Raw genomic sequence first — 20,676 nt, forward strand, 5'->3', positions numbered from 1 at the left:
TTCCTGTGTTGTTAATTTTAGCCATTCTGATAGATGTGAGGTGATATCTCATCGTGGTTTTGATTTGTGTTTCCCTGATGATGAGAGATGTTGAGCATCTTTTCATGTGTCTGTTAGCCATCTGGATGTCTTCTTTGGAAAAATGTCTATTCATGTCCTCTGCCCATTTCTTAACTGGATTATTTGTTTTTTGGGTGTTGAGTTTGATAGGTTCGTTACAGATTTTGGATACTAACCCTTTATCCAATATATAATTCTTCTCCCATTACGTAGGCTACCTTTTAGTTTTGCTGGTTGTTTCCTTCACTGTGCAGAAGCTTTTTATCTTGATGAGGTCCCAATAGTTGATGTTTGCTTTTGTTTCCTTTGCCTCTAGCTATGTGTCTAGTAAGAAGCTGCTGCTGCTGAGGTCAAAGAGGTTGCTGCCTGTGTTCTCCTTTAGGATTTTGATGGTTTCCTGGCTCACATTTAGGTCTTTCCTCCATTTTGAGTTTACTTTTGTGTATGGTATTAGAAAGTGGTCCAGTTTCATTCTTCTGCAGGTTGCCGTCCAGTTTTGCCAACATCATTTTTTGAAGAGACTGTCTTTTTTCCATTGGATATTCTTTCCTGCCAAAGAATTAGTTGTCAAAGATTAGTTGGCCATACATTTGTGGATTCATTTTTGGGTTTTCTATTCTGTTCCACTGATCTATGTGTCTGTTTTTTTGCCAGTACCGTACTGTCTTGATGACTACAGCTTTGTAATATAGCTTGAGGTCTGGAATCATGATGCCTTCTGCTTTTCTTTTCTTTTTCAGGATTGCTTTGGTTATTCAGGGCCTTTAGGGGTTACATACGAATTTTAGGACTATTTGTTCTAGCTTTGTGGAAAATGCTGGTGGTATTTTGATAGGGATTGCATTAAATGTGTAGATTACTTTGGGTAGTATAGACATTTCAATAATGTTCTTCCATGGAATTTTTTTCCCATTTCTCTGTGTCCCCTTCAATTTCTTTCGTAAGTATTCTATAGTTTTCATTACCATCCAGATCTTTTACCCCTTTGGTTAGGTTTATTGCTAGGTACCATATTGGTTTTGATGCAATTGTAAATGGGATTGATTTCTTGATTTATTTTTTTGCTGCTTCATTGTTAGTATATAGAATTGCAACAGATTTCTGTACATTGATTTTATATCCTATGACTTTGCTGAATTTATGTATTAGTTCTAGCAAATTTTTTGGTGGAGTCTTTCAGTTTTTCTACATAGAATGTCATGTCATCTGCAAATAGTGAAAGTTTGACTTCTTCCTTGTTTATTTGGGTGTTTATGCTATTATAATCCTTATTTTACAGGTAAGCAAGCTACCACAAAGGGAGATTCAGTAACTTGACCAGGGTTACTCTGGTAGCACATAATAGAGCCAGGATTTGAATTGAGACTGTTCGGTTCCTGGGTTACTGCTTTTAAGTGCTAAGCTGCACTAACTATAAAAATACCTATCTTTCAGGATTACTATTAGTATTAAATTAGACAATTCATGTAAGCAGCAAAATTTGTGTTATTTCAAAGTTGTTGTTTAGTAAATGGACATTGTTATTAATAATGTCAATTATTGTTAGTTTGAAGTCTAACTACTTTAGGATATTTTCAACCTGAAAGACCTGACCTATTGGTATAGATACATTATCAAACACTCTCATTCAAGTTCACTGCAGTGAAATTCCATCAGCATTGGATGCACTGTACAAAGTGGTATTGTGAACATCAAATCTTTTTTTTTTGTTTTTTTTTAAATTTTTTTTTTCAACGTTTTTTTATTTATTTTTGGGACAGAGAGAGACAGAGCATGAACGGGGGAGGGGCAGAGAGAGAGGGAGACACAGAATCGGAAACAGGCTCCAGGCTCTGAGCCATCAGCCCAGAGCCTGACGCGGGGCTCGAACTCACGGACCGCGAGATCGTGACCTGGCTGAAGTCGGACGCTTAACCGACTGCGCCACCCAGGCGCCCCAAACATCAAATCTTATTAGGTGTACCAACTTGAATTCTTGCCCTGGTTCAGCACTTTTTTGTGTAATCCTGGTAAATAAGACTCTCGGAATGTTAGTAAGTCTGTATAGTGAGGCTATGAAGGGTATCTTTTTGTATCTCTTTGACCTAAGTTGTTGAGTGGTTTCAAAAAGTATCTAAAGGTGCATTGGAAAGTACAGCTAGTGCTAATATGAAATATAAATATTTGGTGTTCTAAGTTAAAAATCAAAAAAATCAAAATCCTTTGTTGATATGTACATATATTGAGGTGATTCTTAATATCATTATTTACTATGGCTTAATACAGTTTGATGCCATTTAGTATCAGATTTTTCAGATCTTCATGGTGGTTATTCAAGCTTATATTATTTTTTATTTTAGCTTCCTTCCTTCCTTCCTTCCTTCCTTCCTTCCTCTCTCTCTCTCTCTCTCTCTTTCTTCCAGATGAGGTGATGCCTGGCATATGCCAAAATATTAGATTCACTTTGTTTATTTGAAAATTACAAAGATAACCTAAAAGGTGGCATCATCAGCTCAATAAGTACTTTGCCCTATTTTTTAGTCAGCAAGACTTATTTTAGTGTTTTACTGATATATCTCATTATTTCAAAGTATATAATGCAATGGGGTGCCTGGGTGGTTCAGCTGGTTAAGCCTCTGACTCTTGGTCTCGGCTCAGGTCGTGATCTTGTGGTTTGTGAATTTGAGCCCTGCATTGGACTCCACACTGTCAGATTGGATCCTGTTTGGGATTCTCTCTCTCCCCCCTTTCTCTGGCCTCCCCACGTGTACTTTTTCTGTCTCTCAAAATAAATCAATAAACTTTAAAAAATTAAAAAGAAAACAAAGTATATAGTGCAATGACCTGTTGTATGTATGTTATTAATTAAGGCTGAGAGTGGTGTGGAAGATTGACACATGGGGCATTTTGACAGAAGGTTATAAAAAAGCTTTCTGTTGTGAACTTTAATAGTTATTGTACAGAATGCCAAAAGCTAAGGAACCATGATAATTTAGGGAAAGTATAATAACATTGCTTTTTTTTTTTTTTTTTTGTGAATTATAGCTGACTTTGGGCTGGCAAAGCAAAAACAAGAAAACAGTAAACTAACATCTGTTGTTGGAACAATCCTGTATTCCTGGTAAGGACAATTATTTTATGGTTCTCAAACATCATACTTAACTGATTTAGGCTTTAGTTTCATGTCTTGGCTTGCAAAGGAAAGATGCCTTTAGGAAAAGAAGCTTATTTAATGTTCAGCTCAATTACCCAGATAATACACATGTACACAATTATACATCATTATGTACATTTGAAACAACAACAAAAAATTATCTTTCCTCTAAGGTGACTCTGCCCCTCACGGGGACTGCTTTTATTATTTGTAAATCCAAATGATCCTTGGCATATAGTGGGTGTGCAATTTTTGTTTATGAATCTGTGAATGACCTAGTAGACTTGCTACTCATCATGACACTTGGAATATTGTATTGCACTTACTTGAAAAATGAATGTTTTTTTTCTCTTTGCCTGTAAACATCCAAAGGCAGGAGAAAGGTTTTTTGTGTCCTAATACATATCCCAGCATCTAGCTATTAATGGGTGCTGAATAAAGTTTATTATGTGAATGAATAAATGATGACATATATATATATATATATATATATATATATATATATATATATACTTAGACATATGTTTATAAAGCTGTTTGCTTCTTGGGGAAATGAATGTTTATATTTTGATGAATTAAGACCCTTGTAACTTATTTAATGTGCTTCGAGGGTTCCTTTACCATTCTTTAATTATTAGGAAGTAAGAATTTTCTTTTGTTGATCACATATCATTTGTTCATGAATCTTTTGAAATTAATAAACAGATAAAGTAGTCCGTAGACCTAACAGATTCAGGGAAATAGTCTTAAATCTTATTCAACAGGTCAAGCAATCAAGACACTTCCATCTTCTTTTTTTAATCTAGTCTGTTGTTGTGCAGTTGATTCCTGGGGATAGAATTCAGAATAAATCTTCTCAAGGGAGGGTGGAAATTCTCTGTAAGTAACAGTCTCATTTGAAAAAGTCCTTTCCTACAGAAATGTTCAGAAGAGTGTGAGCGTTCTGGCCAGGGTTCTGACACTGCTGGCCACTATTCTCTCAAGTTGTAATTGTTCCAAAGTTAAGACGTCTCTTAATAAATTGCTTGACATGTGCAATTCCTTTTGAATTTTCCATATCCTCATTTTCTGAATTTGTGAACTGGACAGAAATAAAGCAGATATATTTTATGGTCCCTGCTCTGAGTCTCATACCTCCCTGCCTTTTAAAGAATTGTCTCTTGGGGCACCTGGGTGGCGCAGTCGGTTAGGCGTCCGACTTCAGCTCAGGTCACGATCTCGCGGTCCGTGAGTTTGAGCCCCGCGTCGGGCTCTGGGCTGATGGCTCAGAGCCTGGAGCCTGTTTCCGATTCTGTGTCTCCCTCTCTCTCTGCCCCTCCCCCGTTCATGCTCTGTCTCTCTCTGTCCCAAAAATAAATGAACGTTAAAAAAAAAAAAAAATTAAAAAAAAAAAAAAGAATTGTCTCTTTAGCCATCCCCAGAGTGTTTCCCTCCAAATTCTGTAATCTTTGTGCAATCCTGAGCTTCTCTGAGCCTTTTAACGTGGACGGGGGATGTCTGTCCCTGCCCTGCAGGGTCCTGAGAGTTCCACGAGTCTGATGTGCCCCTGGTGTTTGCCCTTTCCTTTTGCCTTTGCTTCCTCAGATATTACCTTATTTAATGGAAGAAAGTTCTGTTTATCAACTCTGGTAGGAGGTGCCTCAGAGCATTCTTTATGCTGTATGTCAGCTGCTAGATAAATGGTTTGTGCACACTGGACTGATTGTGCTGGAACACAAGGTCAATAAAAGCCCCTTTCCTTCCTCTGATTTGATTCATTATGAGGCAGGGTCATTGTTATCCTTCTCGTGGAAAATAATCCCCAAATATGGTCTTTGGTTCCGATATGTATCTGTATGTCTTACTTCAGTTCCAGAGTCCAAGACTGCACCCTATCTTCAATTGCATTTTCAGAGCAGATGTTAGAGTTTGAAGCTCTGAGAAACCTTTTAGGCTCGTTCTTCATGCAACACTTGTTTGGGACTTGTGGATGATAAGCAAGTGTGAGCTAATGTAAACAGAAAACTTTGACTGCTCTTGGAATGGGAATTCTTTGAGACTTTATTGCTTAGCCTAATTTCACTAACATTATAACATTAGATAATTTAAGAGAAAGCTGGGGACGTTTCCATTGGATGGATCAAAATAAACCTGTATGTAAACCTGGGCAAGCAGAGACAAAGTAAAGCACACCCAACTATTGACTGCACCTCTTTCATTCTTAAAAATGCTGTAATGTACCCAGATCTCTGAAACTCTTAAATGGCTTAAAACACTTCAGTAGCTTCCAGTTGCCCACGATTTAAAGGCCAAGTCCTCAGTATGACTACAAGCCCACGACCCTGCACACTGTAGCCTCTGCCAAGTCATCAGCTTTGCTTTAGCCTGGACCTCACTCGGTGGATCTCTAGCTGTTGCCTATGTGTTCCCACTGACCACAGGGCTTTAGCAAATGCTGCTCCCACTGCCTGGAATACTCTTTTTCCCACTGGCCATCTGGTTAATCCTTTCTCATCCTCCACCACTCAGCTGGAACGTAGTCTCCTTAGGTAACCACCCCCACCCCCGACCCCAGCCAGAGCAGGTTTCCCCTGGTCTACATACTCCATGCACTTTGCCTTCATATGGTTGAACTCTTCATTTATTTTGTGATAGACCCGGGTGATTTTGTTCACCGCTATCCCCAGCACTGAGCCCAGAGTCTGGTATTTTATAGGCTCACAAGAAGTATTTACTGTATGAATGATGTAGTATTTGCATAGTTATGAACAGTACTTGAAACAAAAAGAAAACTGCTCCTTTCCACTTTACCAAAATTTTAATCTTCTATCACTCTCCCACTTTGCTGTTCCTTCAGATCTTCAAAATGCTCCTACACGGTTTCTGTTTCTCCAGGTAGCTACAGAGCTTACTTCCTTACTTCTGGTATCTGCTTAAATGTTGCTTCTGTAGAGAGGTTTTCCTGATCACCAATCCCAAACGGCAGCCTCCTTCAGACTCTGAAGGAGTCCCTTTATTTTGCTTTATATTTTCACAGCGCCTGCTTCTATCTGACATTATGTTATTAGTTTAATTAGTTGAATTTTAATTGTTATTATTATTTTAATCAGTCTCTCCCACTACATGAAATCCATGACAGTAGGGCTGTTGTCTCTTTTGTTCACTGTTGTTTCCTTGGGGCCTGGGGGAGTAGACTGATAGAATCCTAATAAATATTTTGAATTATTAAAATGAAAATAAGTCATCCTGTTTTGGGTTTGTCTGAAAATGTCTTTTTTAAAACTTCATTAAGTAATTGGGAAAAATTGACCAATAGAGTTGTATATATTTAAAGCATACAGCACAGTGATTGGCTTTACGTATATGTTGTGGGATGATTATTAAGATCAGGATCATTAACACATCCATCTAATAGTTAAACTGTGTTTCTGTTGTGTTCTCGTTAGAATGCTCAAGGTCTGCTCTTAGCAACTTCCAAGCAAACAATACCATCTTATTAATCACAGGCACCATGTGGTACTTTAGAGCCTCAGAACTCATTCTTCTTAGAACTGAAAGTTTGTACCCTTTGACATGCATCTGCCCATCTCGCCCCCCCCCCCCCCCCCCCCCCCCGCCTCCGGCCCTGGGCAGTCACCATTCTACTCTCAGCTTTTTTTTTTTTTTTGGTCCTTGTCTGTCTGGTTTTACTTAGCATAATATCCTCTTTGTTCATTCAGGTTGTTGCAAATGGCAGGATTTCCTTCCTTTTAATGGCTGAATAATATTCCATTATATATATATATATATATATATATATATATATATATATATATATACATATCCCACATTCTGTATTTTAATATGGTTAAAAATCCATGTGCATTTTTATTAGGGTCTAAAGCGCTAACACATCTTTGAATTTTTCTGACTTTTGCCTTCGTGAAGGCTAAAGGGAACATTTTTATTTTTTTATTATTATTTTTTAATATATGAAATTTATTGTCAAATTGGTTTCCATACAACTCCCAGTGCTCATCCCAAAAGATGCCCTCTTCCATGCCCATCACCTACCCTCCCCTCCCTCCCACCCCCCATCATAAAAGGAACATTTTTAGTTTGAAACAGTGAGTACCTTAATGCCAGGGTCTGTTGTATTTTTTTCTGTTTATTTATCCGTATATCTTGTATAGTTACTGGAACAGTAAACAATGGGATTGCTAGGATATTATCATTAAAAAAATGTAGAATGATTGTAAATTATTGAGACGAGTATTCTTCTATAGCTGATAAATTGGTCCTGAGGGAAATTGCTAAAGAGGAATTTTAAAAAATAAGAGCATACTTGGAAAGACAATGTAGAAAGGCAGGTTGGTAGGGCCATTATTAAGATCTTAGGCTCTCGAATCAGACTGCCTGGGTTTAAGTCCTGGGTCTGCTGTTAAAAGAGTTATAAATTATTGAACTTCTCTGTGCCTCAGTTTCCTCATCTGTAATCTAGGATTATTACTTACCTTCTAGTGCTTATCATCAGATTAAGTGAGGTGGTATACAATGAGTGCTTGGAACCGTTACTCTAAAATTTGAAAGGATAGTGTTCATTTGAATATGTATATTGTATTGTGTCTAAGAATCGGATTCATTTCGTAATAATCACAATAGGGAAGAATTACTTATGCTGTATTTATTTATAGCTCCTTTTCCCTCCCTGTCTCTATATTTGCTCCCTGAATGGCTGCTTTGGTTGCTAGGAGAGGCCAGGATTTTTCTAGCAGCCAGGCCCAAGCAGCTGAGGAGTGTGAGAGGGAAGGAGTATGTGTTTAGCATGCAAAGACAGGGAACCTGGAGGAACAGAATTTTCCATAGTGGGACCTTGAGCAGGTGAGTTGTGGGGATACTTTTACCTGTAATTGCTTTCGTTTATGGCTTCTCTGTGCCCTAGCGGGATAAGATATACCTGAATAATATCACTCTTTTCTGCCCACAGACCCTCCAAGACTCTATAAATACACACACACACACACACGAGAGAGAGAGAGAGAGAGAGAGAGAGAAAGAAAGAGAAAGAGAGAAAGAGAGAGAGAGAGAGGACTATTTTATTATCTGCTTAGGTAAGGTAGGAGTGAATTTTGATCCAATTCAGGATTTAATTATACAAATAGAACTCTAAATACATCTTAAGACTCAATGGAGTAGGTCACAAGGTCTCATTAATTTAAATGGAAGCTACTGAATAGAAACTACCAGAGAGCACTAATAATGGTGTTCCACTCCATAGTGTTTAGCATTGTGTCGCCAACTACGTATTTTTACTTATTTTTACTTATCTAACACTTGAATGGAATTTACTAAGTGACAGGCACCGTTGTAAGGCTCTGTAAATATTAAGTTATTGAATCTTCCAGCCTCCTTTAACATAAAGCGACTATCTTAAGTAATCTCTGGGGAAGTTGAATGATCCTGCCCAACATCACAGCCAGGAAGTAGAAAAGCCTGAATTTAAGTTCAGACAGCCTGACTGCAGGAATGTGTGTTCCTAAGCACTCTGCTGTGCTGCTTGATAACTGGTCAGCCACCGGTAGACTGAACTCATTTGGCAGGAAGGAGAGATATTGTACATGACTCATGGCCGCTTTAGGAATGTTGTGATTTGTCCACTAGAATGTATACCTGGCAGTTAGCCCTCATCGCGCATGTAGTATTTGCCAGGTTTTACTCTGAACTGAATATTAAAAATTCTTGTTTTACATTTTTTTTCTAACTTCCACAGTTGTTTTCTCATCACTCAACACTTTTAAACAATTTTAGATGAGTCTTGAATACTGATAACAGATTTAATATCCAGAGACATTCTGAATCCTAACTGAATAGTTATGGAGTTTGTAGAAAAGAAAAAAAAATGCAAATCAAGAACACTTATGCCTTTGTATATTAGTGTCTTTGATTCCATTGACATCACAGGAAATGTATAAATGGAAAACGATACCTTAAGAGTATACAGTTAGGATACGGCTAGTTCGCATGTTGTATGTCTGTGGCAATGTGAAACACTGGCGTGGCCTAGATTAGGAGTTTGAATACAGATGCATAAGGAGATGTATATTATGGATTTTTGAGGGTCCAATTTGTTCTGAACTCCCCAGCAGCACAAAAAGCAAGAAAGGGAGTTCTCTGATGATTGATTTTGTCAGTGGAAGTCCTTGCTCCTTCATCAACTAGTAGTTCCAAATCCCGTATCTTCGGTCTTTATTTTTACAAGTATACACAGGTCTGTAAACAATACAATGAATTTCTTTACCTACGTGTGCCTGAATTATTTTTCTAGTTTGTCATTTTAAACACTTGATATCCAAGTTATGTAGAATATTCCACATTTCCTATTGAAAGTAGATGTGAGAGGGATTACAGGATGGCCCGATGTCTTACTGTAATATGTTTTTCTGAAGGGGAACGGTGGTTTGACCAAAAGAAATGCCCTCCTGTACTTAAACACAACTTCATTTGTTGGATAATTAAGGAATTAGATGAATTATTTGATGATGGGAAAATGTATATTTTGGTTATCTACTGTTACAGAACAAATCCTCCCAAAATGTAATTGCTTAACAACAGTTTGTGTGGGTGTTCTATGCAGTTCCTCTGTTGGTTCCATTGGGCTCACTTATGTGGATGCATTCAATTGAAGTATTGTCTTGTCCAGAAGGTCCAAGATGGCCTCACGTATCTGACAGTGGGTGTTGACTCTAGGCGAGGGCCCTTTGAATCTGGCCCAGGTGGCCTTTTGTTTATGTGCCTGTGATAGAGTGGCATTTCAAGAGGGCTCCCCTAGATCATCTCATGCCTATACTGCCTACCCCTGGCCCATGATGGAAATTGCAGGAAGCCTCTTACACCTGCAATGTTCCTCTAACACTATCTGCTGAGAAAGCTTAACACTATATAGGAGAAATACTTAAAGGAATGCCATTGCTTATTGAAGGGTGCATTAGGAGCTAAGAGGCATTAAACCGATAGCTGAGGTTTAAACCACTAACTCCAGGGTTTGGCCCAGCATACCTGAGGATGAGGCATTAGTAGAATAGGGCCACACCACTGCCATGGCATTGTCAATACCTTTATTCCCTCCATACAATACAATACACTACAATACAATTCATTTTTCTGTACCTCAAGCATTGGTACATCTCCAGAGTGTGAAAATGAGATCCTTCAGTTCAATTCTTAACAGACTCAGCATATTTAGGGGAGAGCAGGAGCTGTGGTTTGGATGGGTTGGGATTTATGTTGGTATAGCGAGGGACCTGGAATTTTCCTGTTGGCATTATAGAGCCACTGGATATCTCTCTAGATGGCAGTTACTTAATGGAAATACTGTTTTCCAGAAGATCCACAGAGTGAAACTGAGGAAGGGAGCCATGTGTGTTTATCACTTCACCTGTTTTTTATATAGATATCCCAGCACTTGCCAGGAGAAGATAACTTAGTCCTTTCCCATGGGGAGAATTCAACTTAATTTGGGGACACACACACACACACACACACACACACACGAGTAGAAGGATCAAGGACTAGTAAGCCACACAGTGCTTATATGAGCCTCTGTCAGGTGCACAGAGAAGGTCCCCAGGGACAGTACAGAAGCCATGGGTAGGACAGGGACCTACCAGTGCTGCAGAACTTGAGGAACGGGCCCGAGGTGGGGTAGTGGGCACTAGGCATTATACTTCTCTGTGTGATGATTGTGCCATGGTCTATGCACTATGCAGGGTTCATGCAAAGTGACCTATATTTTCCTCCCATACAGACACTATGACAGGACTTGCTTGGAAGTGGCTGACATCAAATGGTCAGAAGGGAGGAAGAGAAAACAGTGATGAGGGTAAACAGAGAAAGGAAACTGTGGGGGAAGTCAGAGGATTTAAACAAGGGGGAAATATGAAGGCCAAATTATCATATCAGAGGTAAAGGAATCGAAACATCTTAGGGGTGCCTGTTTGGCTCAGTTGGTTAAGTGTCCAACTCTTGGTTTCCATTCAGGTCATGATCTCATGGTTCATGAGTTCGAGCCCCGTGTCGGGCTCTGTGGAGACAGTGTGGAGCCTGCTTTCAGTTCTCTCTCTCTCTCTGCCCCTCTCTCTCTCTGCCTGTCCCACATACTCTCTCTCTCAAATATATAAACTTAAAAATAAAGAAACATTTTAGTTATTTTGCAGTGCTACATTCAACCTGTTTTATTCTTATGAATAATTCTTATGATATAGGATCGGTATGGTCGTATATCCCTTACCAATCATATATCCTTTTACATCAATTTATTTCATAACTTATTTAGCTAATAGTAATACTCTTGACGATTATTACATTTTAAACTTAAATTTAATTATTTATTTTTAATCTCGGATTTCAGAATGCCCATACAATCCTAGGAGAGGCTATAGCACAATGCCAATAAAAGAAAACCTCTTTTGAAGTGGCAGATATTTTCTTCTCTAAAACAGTAAGGTGATAGTTGCAAGTCCAATGTCTTGAAATTCAGGCTGCCTTTGCAATAAACTGTCAATCTGTGACACTATTATGGCCTATAATAAAATTATAAAGTAAAGATTTGAAAATGTGAGCTGTAGGTAACTTTGATACACATTGGTAACACTTGGCCACTTCAAAACTTCCTTTTCACAGAAACGGATACTTGCAGGATCCACATATTTGGTGGGTAAATTTTGAAGATTTTATATATATGTGTATTACTTAATCTCATCTTAGTGCTCTAGGGTTTCAGGAGAACCTTATCTATTCTCCGTAAAGCATTTGCCTCTCTGTCTACCCAGATCCTCTTACCTTGTTTATTCTAAATTTATTTTTCAATTTTTATAACAAAGGCTGCTTCATCCATACATTTCATAAATCGTGCTCCAACTAGCAGCAGTGACAGTAGTAGTGAGATGTCATTGGGTTGGCCTGCAGGGCTGTCCTGTCTTAGGACCCAATGACATAGTGCAGACTCTAGGCTGGACAGCCTGGGTTTCATCCTGGCTCTATGCCTTCCTGTTTGAATTAGGGCAAGTTATGTACTATTTCTGGGTTTCAGTTTCCTTATCTGAAATGGTGGAGCTGGTGGCGATAATGATAGTTTCCACTTCAACAGTTTGTTGTGAGGATTGAAAAGATAGATGATAGATACATAGGTAGGTAGAAAAATAGAGTGAGTTAGTAGATAGCCCTAGCATCCTGAGTATAGCAGGGATTCAATAAATATCAGCTGCTTCTATGCTGGGAGCAACAGCTTTATTCTTTAGGAAAAAAACTTTTCCCCATTCCACTCCAAGTACCGCTCCAAGTGGTTTAGTAATTCCCATGGCTTTGGAGATCTTACCTCTCTGGCCTATTTGGGCTGCCCAGACTTGGTGCTTCTCCCAATAAGGTGGGCCACTCCCAGCATTCCTGACCCTGTTGGGAAAATGGCAGTGGGGCGGGGAGGGGGGGGGTTCTCTTCATTGAAGCTGATCCAATTAGAATTCTTCCCTGAGAATGTGTTCAACTGGGACTCAGTGAAGAGGTGAAGCTGAGATGTGAAAGGCCCTGGAATGTTTGGTGGCCATGTTTGTGGCCGTGGTGGAGGTCCATCAGAGAGAAAGAGGCCAACACTTGTAGAGAACAGGAGGGAAAGTTCTAGCAATGTCCAGACCCTAGATTCCATTTTCCTTAAAACCCAGCTACAACTTTGCTTTCCTTGCATGTACAGAAGACTTTCAATGAAAACCTTCTAGTTGCCTACTGTTGCTACACGCTTTTCACTTGACTCAGTCCAGGTTGCCCCAGGGCACACTCTGAGACAAGGGTTCGTGTGCAAGTGGTTTGTTATGGAGGGGGTCCTGGGAAACAAGAGTGGAGGAGTGGGGAAGTGAGACAAGGAAGGGAAGGCAGCAAAGAGTTTCTTGGGACAGGTCACCACTGGGCAACTGGAGGTCATTTTAAATGAATTACTCAGCGATCCCACTCAAAAGGAGAGAGTGGGGTGATTATAGTAGCTCATAACCACCATTGTTAAGGGTTGTTCCTGGGTAATTCACTGAGGCATCAGGCCTTTTGTGCCACTGCCAGAGAAGGTCTAGGGGGTTAAGAAAAATCCTCACATATGCAAATTGTTAGAATTCAGGCCAGTATGCTCTGAAGAAGTAAGGGTGAAGGGGAGTAGGCAAGATACCTACAGCACCTTCTTTGACTTACAAGGGAAAGTGCTTCTTTGACTTACAAGGGAAAATGCTCTAAATGCATGAGAAGTACACTTGCAGCGTGGCCTCAAAATCTTTGTGCAAGCCAGGCAGAAGCATATTTGATCCTCTTTTGGTTCTTTGAACAAATCTAAAATTTTCCCAACTCTTCCTGGATGTAGTCTTCTTCTTCTTCTTTTAAGTTTATTTATTTTGAGAGAGCCAGAGAGCGTGAGTGAGAGCAGGGGAGGGTGGAGAGAGAGAGAGGGAAATAGGGAATCCTAAGCAGGTTCCATGCCATCAGCACAGAGCTCGATGTGGGGCTCAAACTTACAAACTGTGAGATAATGACTTGAACTAAAATCAAAAGTTGGATGCTTAACAGACTGAGCCACCCAGGCGCCCTGGACACAGTCTTCTATGTCAATAGTTGGAAGTCATTATAAAGAAGTCCCGGGGCGCCTGGGTGGCTCAGTCAGTTAAGCGCCCAGCTTCAGCTCAGGTCATGATTTCACGGTTCACGAGTTGGAGCCCTATGTCAGGCTCTGTGCTGACAGCTCGGAGCCTGGAGCCTGCTTCTGATTCTGTTCTCCCTCTCTCTCTGCCCCTTCCCCGCTCACAAATTCTGTCTCAAAAATAAAACAAACATTAAGAAGATAAAATTTAAAAAAGTCCCTGACAACTGGTTTTAGATTTTCCTCATAGTTAGATGGAGGTGAGAAAAAAAAATTTTTTTTTCACAGTCTCACCCGGAGAGACTTTCTGCCTCCCTATAGTTCTGGACTTTGTAAATAAGACGGCAATGTGACATTGACGATGTAATGATTATTTGAAAATAGATGTGAAAGTAAGAGATGTAAATCAGAAGCAGATAGGAATCTTCTGTGAGAGTGTCTACTAGCTTGAATAAAGACTGTCTGAAGTTTACTTGGAAGTTGTTTGACTACTTTTTAAAAATCAGTCTTTTGTGAAGGAGCAAGACTATAAATTTTTATGCGATTTTATATTTAGAGGAAGGCATTTGTATAATTATATACTATAATTGAGAGATTGTATTATCCTTCTTTGCAGAATTACCATAATTACTTTATTTAGTTATGAACTTGAATTTTAAAAGCTAGTGATACTTGCCTTGAATACAAATACAAAATGTGTGATGTCAACCGATATGCTAGCTATTTTTTTAAACATCATTAGAGACAAGCAAATGGCAGTCAGTGTACAATGAGAAATTTCAAGGCTGTTGGGTCTGAATCTAATTTCTGTTTGTGACTCAAAGTAGGCAGCGCTTGATAATTTGATGGCTGGAGTGTAATCGCTGGGTGAATGAATGTAATCCATTTGTTTAATTGCCCAGACTCCTCACTGTATTTACAGTTAATTGGTTCTCATTATGGTCCTCCTAATAGATACCATAAAGGCAATAGGATTAGAGAAACCTGAAAAAGAACATTTAATTTGTGTTCTTTCTTGAAGCAGAGACCTAACAAGTGTTTATCTGGTTCATTTTTCACCATCTTCATGACAGGTTAAGGGGGAAAAAGTCTCCAAGGAAGGTGATTTATAAATTCTTTTCATTGTTTTGGGCTTTGACATTTTCTGTACCCAGAAAGCCAAAACCCCAAGTGTTCTTATGTCTAATTGAAGTCCTTTTCTTAAGACTTGAAATTCTTTCTGGATTTGAGTGACCATGCAAAGCAGCTGATCACTACCCACCATTTAACAGTTCCTCATAGAATGAAAGATTCTAAGTCTTTTCTTTTAAATTTCTTCTTTCTTTCTTAATAGCTCTAAACCTTCAATTCAGGCTTCTAGATACTCCACACAAAAATCTGCCCATACTAAACATTTTCTAATGTCTTAGGAAAGCCACATGGATTCGTCTGACTAGGAGGAATCCAAGTTCCTTTTTTAAAGTGTAATTTCAGTGCTGCATTTTTAGCTCAAATATATGCATTTTTTCCACATACGGGCTGGTTTTACTTCATTTCATTTACTGACTTCATTTACTGATGAAGCAAATTAAAATTGTAAATGTACCTAAAAGATTTTCCAGTCAGTCTTCTCTTGCCTTCCTCTTTCCCCATGGTTACCCTCCCTACCGATCCTGGAGCTTTCCTGTATCAGTTGGGTTTCAGGTAATTTGCAAAGAATTTGATTGAAAATAAATTGGTTGTGGTGACAATGTAAACAGATAATGAAATTACTTTAAATGAACATTTCTCATCACTGATTTTTAAAATCTGTTGTAATTTTCAGAAATGCTTATATTGTTTTTAGATACATAAACGTTTTTACTTATTTTTAATTTTTCTTCTTTCCCCTGTGTATTTGATATCTTATTTCTAGGTTATTTTCAGCTAGTGTGGGTATTGAACAGTGAAATGTGGGGCTGGTTAGGTTGATTAGGTAAATAATGGTAAGTGGTATTATAGTAATGAATTTGTTGACCTAAAAGCATATCCACGGTATACTGTTAGGTGAAAAGATAGGTTACCAATAGTATATGTATATTATGATAAAAACAGAAATATCTGATATTTTGCCAAATCTGGTATCATGGACTAAAGGTGAATTAACAATTAAAGGATGACAAAGAAAGATAAACAAAACAAAGAACAACAAAGCCTCTAAGCCCCCAAAAGTTCAAAACTTTTTTATTACAGTTTCTTCTATTGTTTCCTTATTATAAAAGCAGTATATTCTCATTGCAGAAAATAACAACAACAACAACAACAAAAGAAATCCTATCAGGAACATTCATAATCGTGCTAATCCAAAGGTGGGAAAAAACTCACAAAAACAACTTTGTGTGGCAATTTCAAATACTAAATCCTTTTCTACACAAATACACACACACGCACACATACACACACACACACACACACACACACGGATGTTAATGAATGCTCTTTTTGTACCTTTAGTTTTATATCCACACTATGTTCTATTATCTGGATAAATCATAAATTAGTCAACCAGTCTCCCTTTTTAGTCATTAAAAATTATTTCCAGCTTCTCCCTAATTCATGTCACACAGGGCATGCATAATTGGCTGCAAATCAATTAGAAATAAGAAGGCAAAGAAATTTTTATAGCAAAATAATTATCAATATGTAGAAAATCCAGTAACTGGGAAAATTCATTAGTGACTAATTTTTCATTTTCTTAAAAGAAATTTCATTTTTCACCAGAGTTTTTCTTGACCATTAAAATAAGAATAGCTAGCTAGAAGTTCTTAGGCCTTTATATGTATCAGTTTCAGAATTTAAACTACAGCAGGCTTGGGGCGCCTGGGTGGCGCAGTCGGTTGAGCGTCCGACTTCAGCCAGGTCACGATCTCGCGGTCCGTGAGTTCGAGCCCCGCGTCAGGCTCTGGGCTGATGGCTCAGAGCCTGGAGCCTGTTTCCGATTCTGTGTCTCCCTCTCTCTCTGCCCCTCCCCCGTTCATGCTCTGTCTCTCTCTGTCCCACAAATAAAATAAAAACGTTGAAAAGAAAAAAAAAAATTTAAACTACAGCAGGCTTAACTGAATTTTTTTTTAATGTTCATTTTTGAGAGAGAGAGTGAGAGAGGGAGAGAGAGAGAGAGAGAGAGAGAGCACAAGTGGGGGAGGGGCAGAGAGAGAGGGAGACAGAAGATCTGAAGGGGTCTCTGTGCTGATAGAGGTGAGTCTGATGTGGGGCTCGAACTCAGGAACTGTGAGATCATGACCTGAGCTGAAGTGGGACGCTCAACTGACTGAGCCACCCGGTCGCCCCTTGACTGAATGCTTTTTGACTAAGTCGCTTTCCACCAACTTGTTGGCCACTGGCAAGTAGGCGTGTTTATGGCACCTTCTCTAATTAACAGGGCCTTTCCTCCTAATCTGTTCAGATACAATTCATGAAAGATTTTCATTATTTTCTGTTTATGCTCTAGTCATACGAATGAAATTTTGTTTCCTTGCTTGTGGGTATCACCTACTTAGTAATATATATTTTCAAGTTCTGTGCTAATGAATTAAGGAGAAACAATCTGTGTTTTGATGGAATCGAGTGTTTGGCGTGAACCCTCTGCTGCTGTGTCGGTGGGGAGCAGCAGAGCAGGCCTGGAGAAAGACACAGGGAGCTGCAGGGGCCTCAGGAGCCTGGAGAAACGGGAAACGCGTGTGCTGGAGCGTGTGATGAGGCGTTTGACTGAGATACGGATTCACAGCAAGAGGGAGGAATTTCAACTTTTGTTTTCTTTTATTTAAACTCAAGTTAATTAACAGACACTGTAGTCTTGGCTTCAGGAGTAGAACCCAGTGATTCTGCTCTTACATCCAGCACCCAGCGCTCTGGCACCCCTGTGCCCTACTTTGCCGAGAGAGCAGGAGCCGTCAGAAGAGCACTTCTACTAGCTCTGCCTCCACGCCTTCCCGCCTCCCTGCTCCTGTGTCCCTCTACTGGCCCTGCACTCATGTGACTCTGTTTCTGTGGTTCTTCCAGTTCCTGCAGGGCACCACTCCAGGATGCTCCCCTCTCGATTCTGCAGTGTTAATTTCTCTGCTTCCACTGACTCATTCCTACCAATTTGCTAGCATACTGTCATTTTCCCCATCTTTAAAACAAAAAGCCTTCTCTTTCTCTTCAGTTACTCACCCACTTTCCTCTTTTCTTTTACAGCAAAATTCTGAAAGGGAGGGCTTGGCATGTATTAGGTGCTCAGTAAATATTTGTTCAGTGAGTGAATGAGTGAAAGCACTTAAAGGAGTAAGGCTTTGTGATTGTCCAGGGGTGAGCTGTTTTGGACCTGCTGTTAATGGAAATAAAAGAGAAAGGGGATGTGGGGGCAGGGGGTAAATGGGAATTCTCCATACCTTTCTTTCAATTTTGTTATGGACCTAAACCGGCTCTAAAAAGATCAAGTCTTTTAAAAAAAGGGAAAGTAGTATATAAATTTCAAAGGAAAACTTAAAATCCGTGGTGACTTATTTTATGTGTATGTAACAGAGGAGAAAAAAAAATAGACCATAATTTTAGGATTCCATGTTGGGTGATAAGATTAATTAGTGGTACAATGGATGGATATACTTGATAGAAGTGATTTGTTTTCTTGGTTCAATATTTTCATTTTCATTTTTTCATGCGTCTTTCCTTCTGTGGATAAAAACCCTATCATCTTAATGTTTCAGATATTTGTTGACCAAGTAACGTTCTCTTTCAAGATTTCTAACTCATGGTTGATGAATAACATTGAGCTGAAGTGGAATTTGCTTCTGTTCGCTTTGAGTTTTAGTTCCTCTGTGAAGTTGGCTGAGAGCTGGAATGGGTTCACCCAGAGTCAACGCATTTAGCTCACTTTGCCTGAGGCATCCCAGTATGTCTGTGACCCCAGCAGCAGCCGTTAGGTCCGCTCCCAAAATGGCTAGTGCTCACCCCCAGGCCCAAGCATCATGGACTATTGGACACAACATATCCTTTACAAGAATTCCCTCCATAGGTAGATTGCTCCCCAACTCCTCTTTTCTTTTTCTACCTTTCTTTTTTATTTGCAATTATATTTTATTTGGTTTGCAACAATTCCTCAAACAAATACAGAGTGGATATTTATCATATTTTCTGGCTGTCCAGATGACTTTTGAACACACGTTCTATATTTGGAGAATGTCCCACCTTATGAGTATCCTCTCCTTAAGTAAGTCACCGGAAAAGTGTTTGCTTAGCCTTCCTTGCTGCTATAGCAATTGACTACCACATGGCTCAGACTCCATCACTCAGATAACCTCAGCAAGTCTTAGATTTGCAAGTGAAAATGGGAGAGGGCACCTGCTGGGCAGAGTCCCATTTGGAGTGAGGGCAGAGGTGGTGGTGGAAGACTGTAATGTTGGGATCCTGGTGACCGTAGCCTTGTGTCAGTGGTGCTAACTGTGCTAGCGGTGTTGTTCTTCACTCTACAGTCCCCGAGGCTGACCCTGGGGTCCCCCCAGAGACTCTGCAAGCTTCTTAATGGCCTTTACCTTTAACAAGTGCCTTTTCTGGCATAAATGAGCTTTTGTGCCTCTGTGGCACAGGTGTAGTAGTAACAGTTTTTAAGGAGCACAGTAAAGATTAAAGAAAAGAGGGGACATCACATGCACACTTCTCCAATTTCATCTTCCTCCACCAAAGTGAGAGAGGAATGCAAAAATGGTAATGGATCTTGTATTTATAAGTAACATTTTTTTGAGCACTTACTATTTCAGGCATCGTCTCATATACTTTTAGTGGTCTTTTGAGAAGGACCATTATCTCTACTCTTAGATGGGAAACATGAGATTTAAACAACTTGCTGTCTTGCCCTGGGTTCCATAGAAAATGGAGCATAAATGCTGGCTCTCTATTGGGAATGGGAGGTGGTAATCCCAATCCCAGTTGGGATTGGTGGTAATCCCAACTGGCCAGAGCTTCACTAGGAAACAGCCAGTTACTTGGTCATGTGGGATGTCTCTGGACAGATCTTGAGAAACATCTGTGTTAATTAAAGGAGCCCACTGGGGGAAGAAGTGAGAATAATTAATCTCCTGTCTCTCATTGGTCAAAGATATCTACAGGACTTAATTTCTCCATGCTTCTGCATTGTACTCCTCTACCCCATTGGAAGTGTTGCGAGGTCAGTGATATCCTGCCAGTCTCCCATAGCGCAGTTGGCTGAGGCTGGGGTGCAGAAATGCCTGTAGCTTTCCCCAAGACTGCCATGAGGGAATTCATGACAGAGGCCAGTCCTCACTCTGGGTTACTAGACAGCTGTCAGTGTTAGGAAATGGAGCTCTGTAGTGAACAAGCTGATGAGGGTCCAGGAGGACAGGACAGATCTGGGAATGGGCGTATGTGTAGACACATCACTCTAAATTCTGCCTCCATCAGCTTACGACATTCTTCCTGGGCACCTATGTTTGTGTCTGTGCTTTCTCTTATCAAGACCCTAGTCATATTGGACTAGAGCCCATCCTAATCAAGTATAACCTCATCTTGATTATATCTGAAAAGACCCTATTTCCAAATAAGGTTACATTCACAGGTACCAGGAGTTACGACTTCAACACATCTTTTTGGGGACACAATTCAATCCACAGTAGCATCTACATGGTTAGGGAAGACATAGGGATGAATTTTCAAAGAAGGGGAAATGAATAATTTAGTTTTGAAAACGTTGAGTTTGAGTTGCTGTTGAGGCTGTAAGGCTATCATGTCCAATAAATAACCCAAAATATGTTTGAGGAGCCTCAGGAGAGAGTTCCTGGCTGGTGAGGAGACACAGAGTCATCAGCATCTGGGTGGGATGCTGAAACAGACAAGTGCTGAGCAAGAT

At 39.7% G+C, this 20,676-nt stretch overlaps 1 protein-coding gene across 8 annotated transcripts in view; it reads left to right on the forward strand.

The window, feature by feature from the left end:
• The window catches only part of NEK10 (NIMA related kinase 10), a 208,433-nt gene that overhangs the window by 73,418 nt on the left and 114,339 nt on the right, over positions 1-20,676 (forward strand). For all 8 annotated transcript variants that reach the window (XM_047100316.1, XM_047100309.1, XM_047100310.1 and 5 more), the window contains one exon: positions 3,085-3,160. In XM_047100316.1, coding sequence (XP_046956272.1) covers positions 3,085-3,160 — 76 coding nt within the window. The remainder of the gene's footprint in view (positions 1-3,084; positions 3,161-20,676) is intronic.

The sequence above is a fragment of the Lynx rufus genome, unplaced genomic scaffold (genome assembly GCF_022079265.1).
Source record: "Lynx rufus isolate CCGP_SWC_20201006 ecotype Redwood Valley unplaced genomic scaffold, mLynRuf1.p SCAF_5, whole genome shotgun sequence".
Lineage (NCBI taxonomy): Eukaryota > Metazoa > Chordata > Mammalia > Carnivora > Felidae > Lynx > Lynx rufus.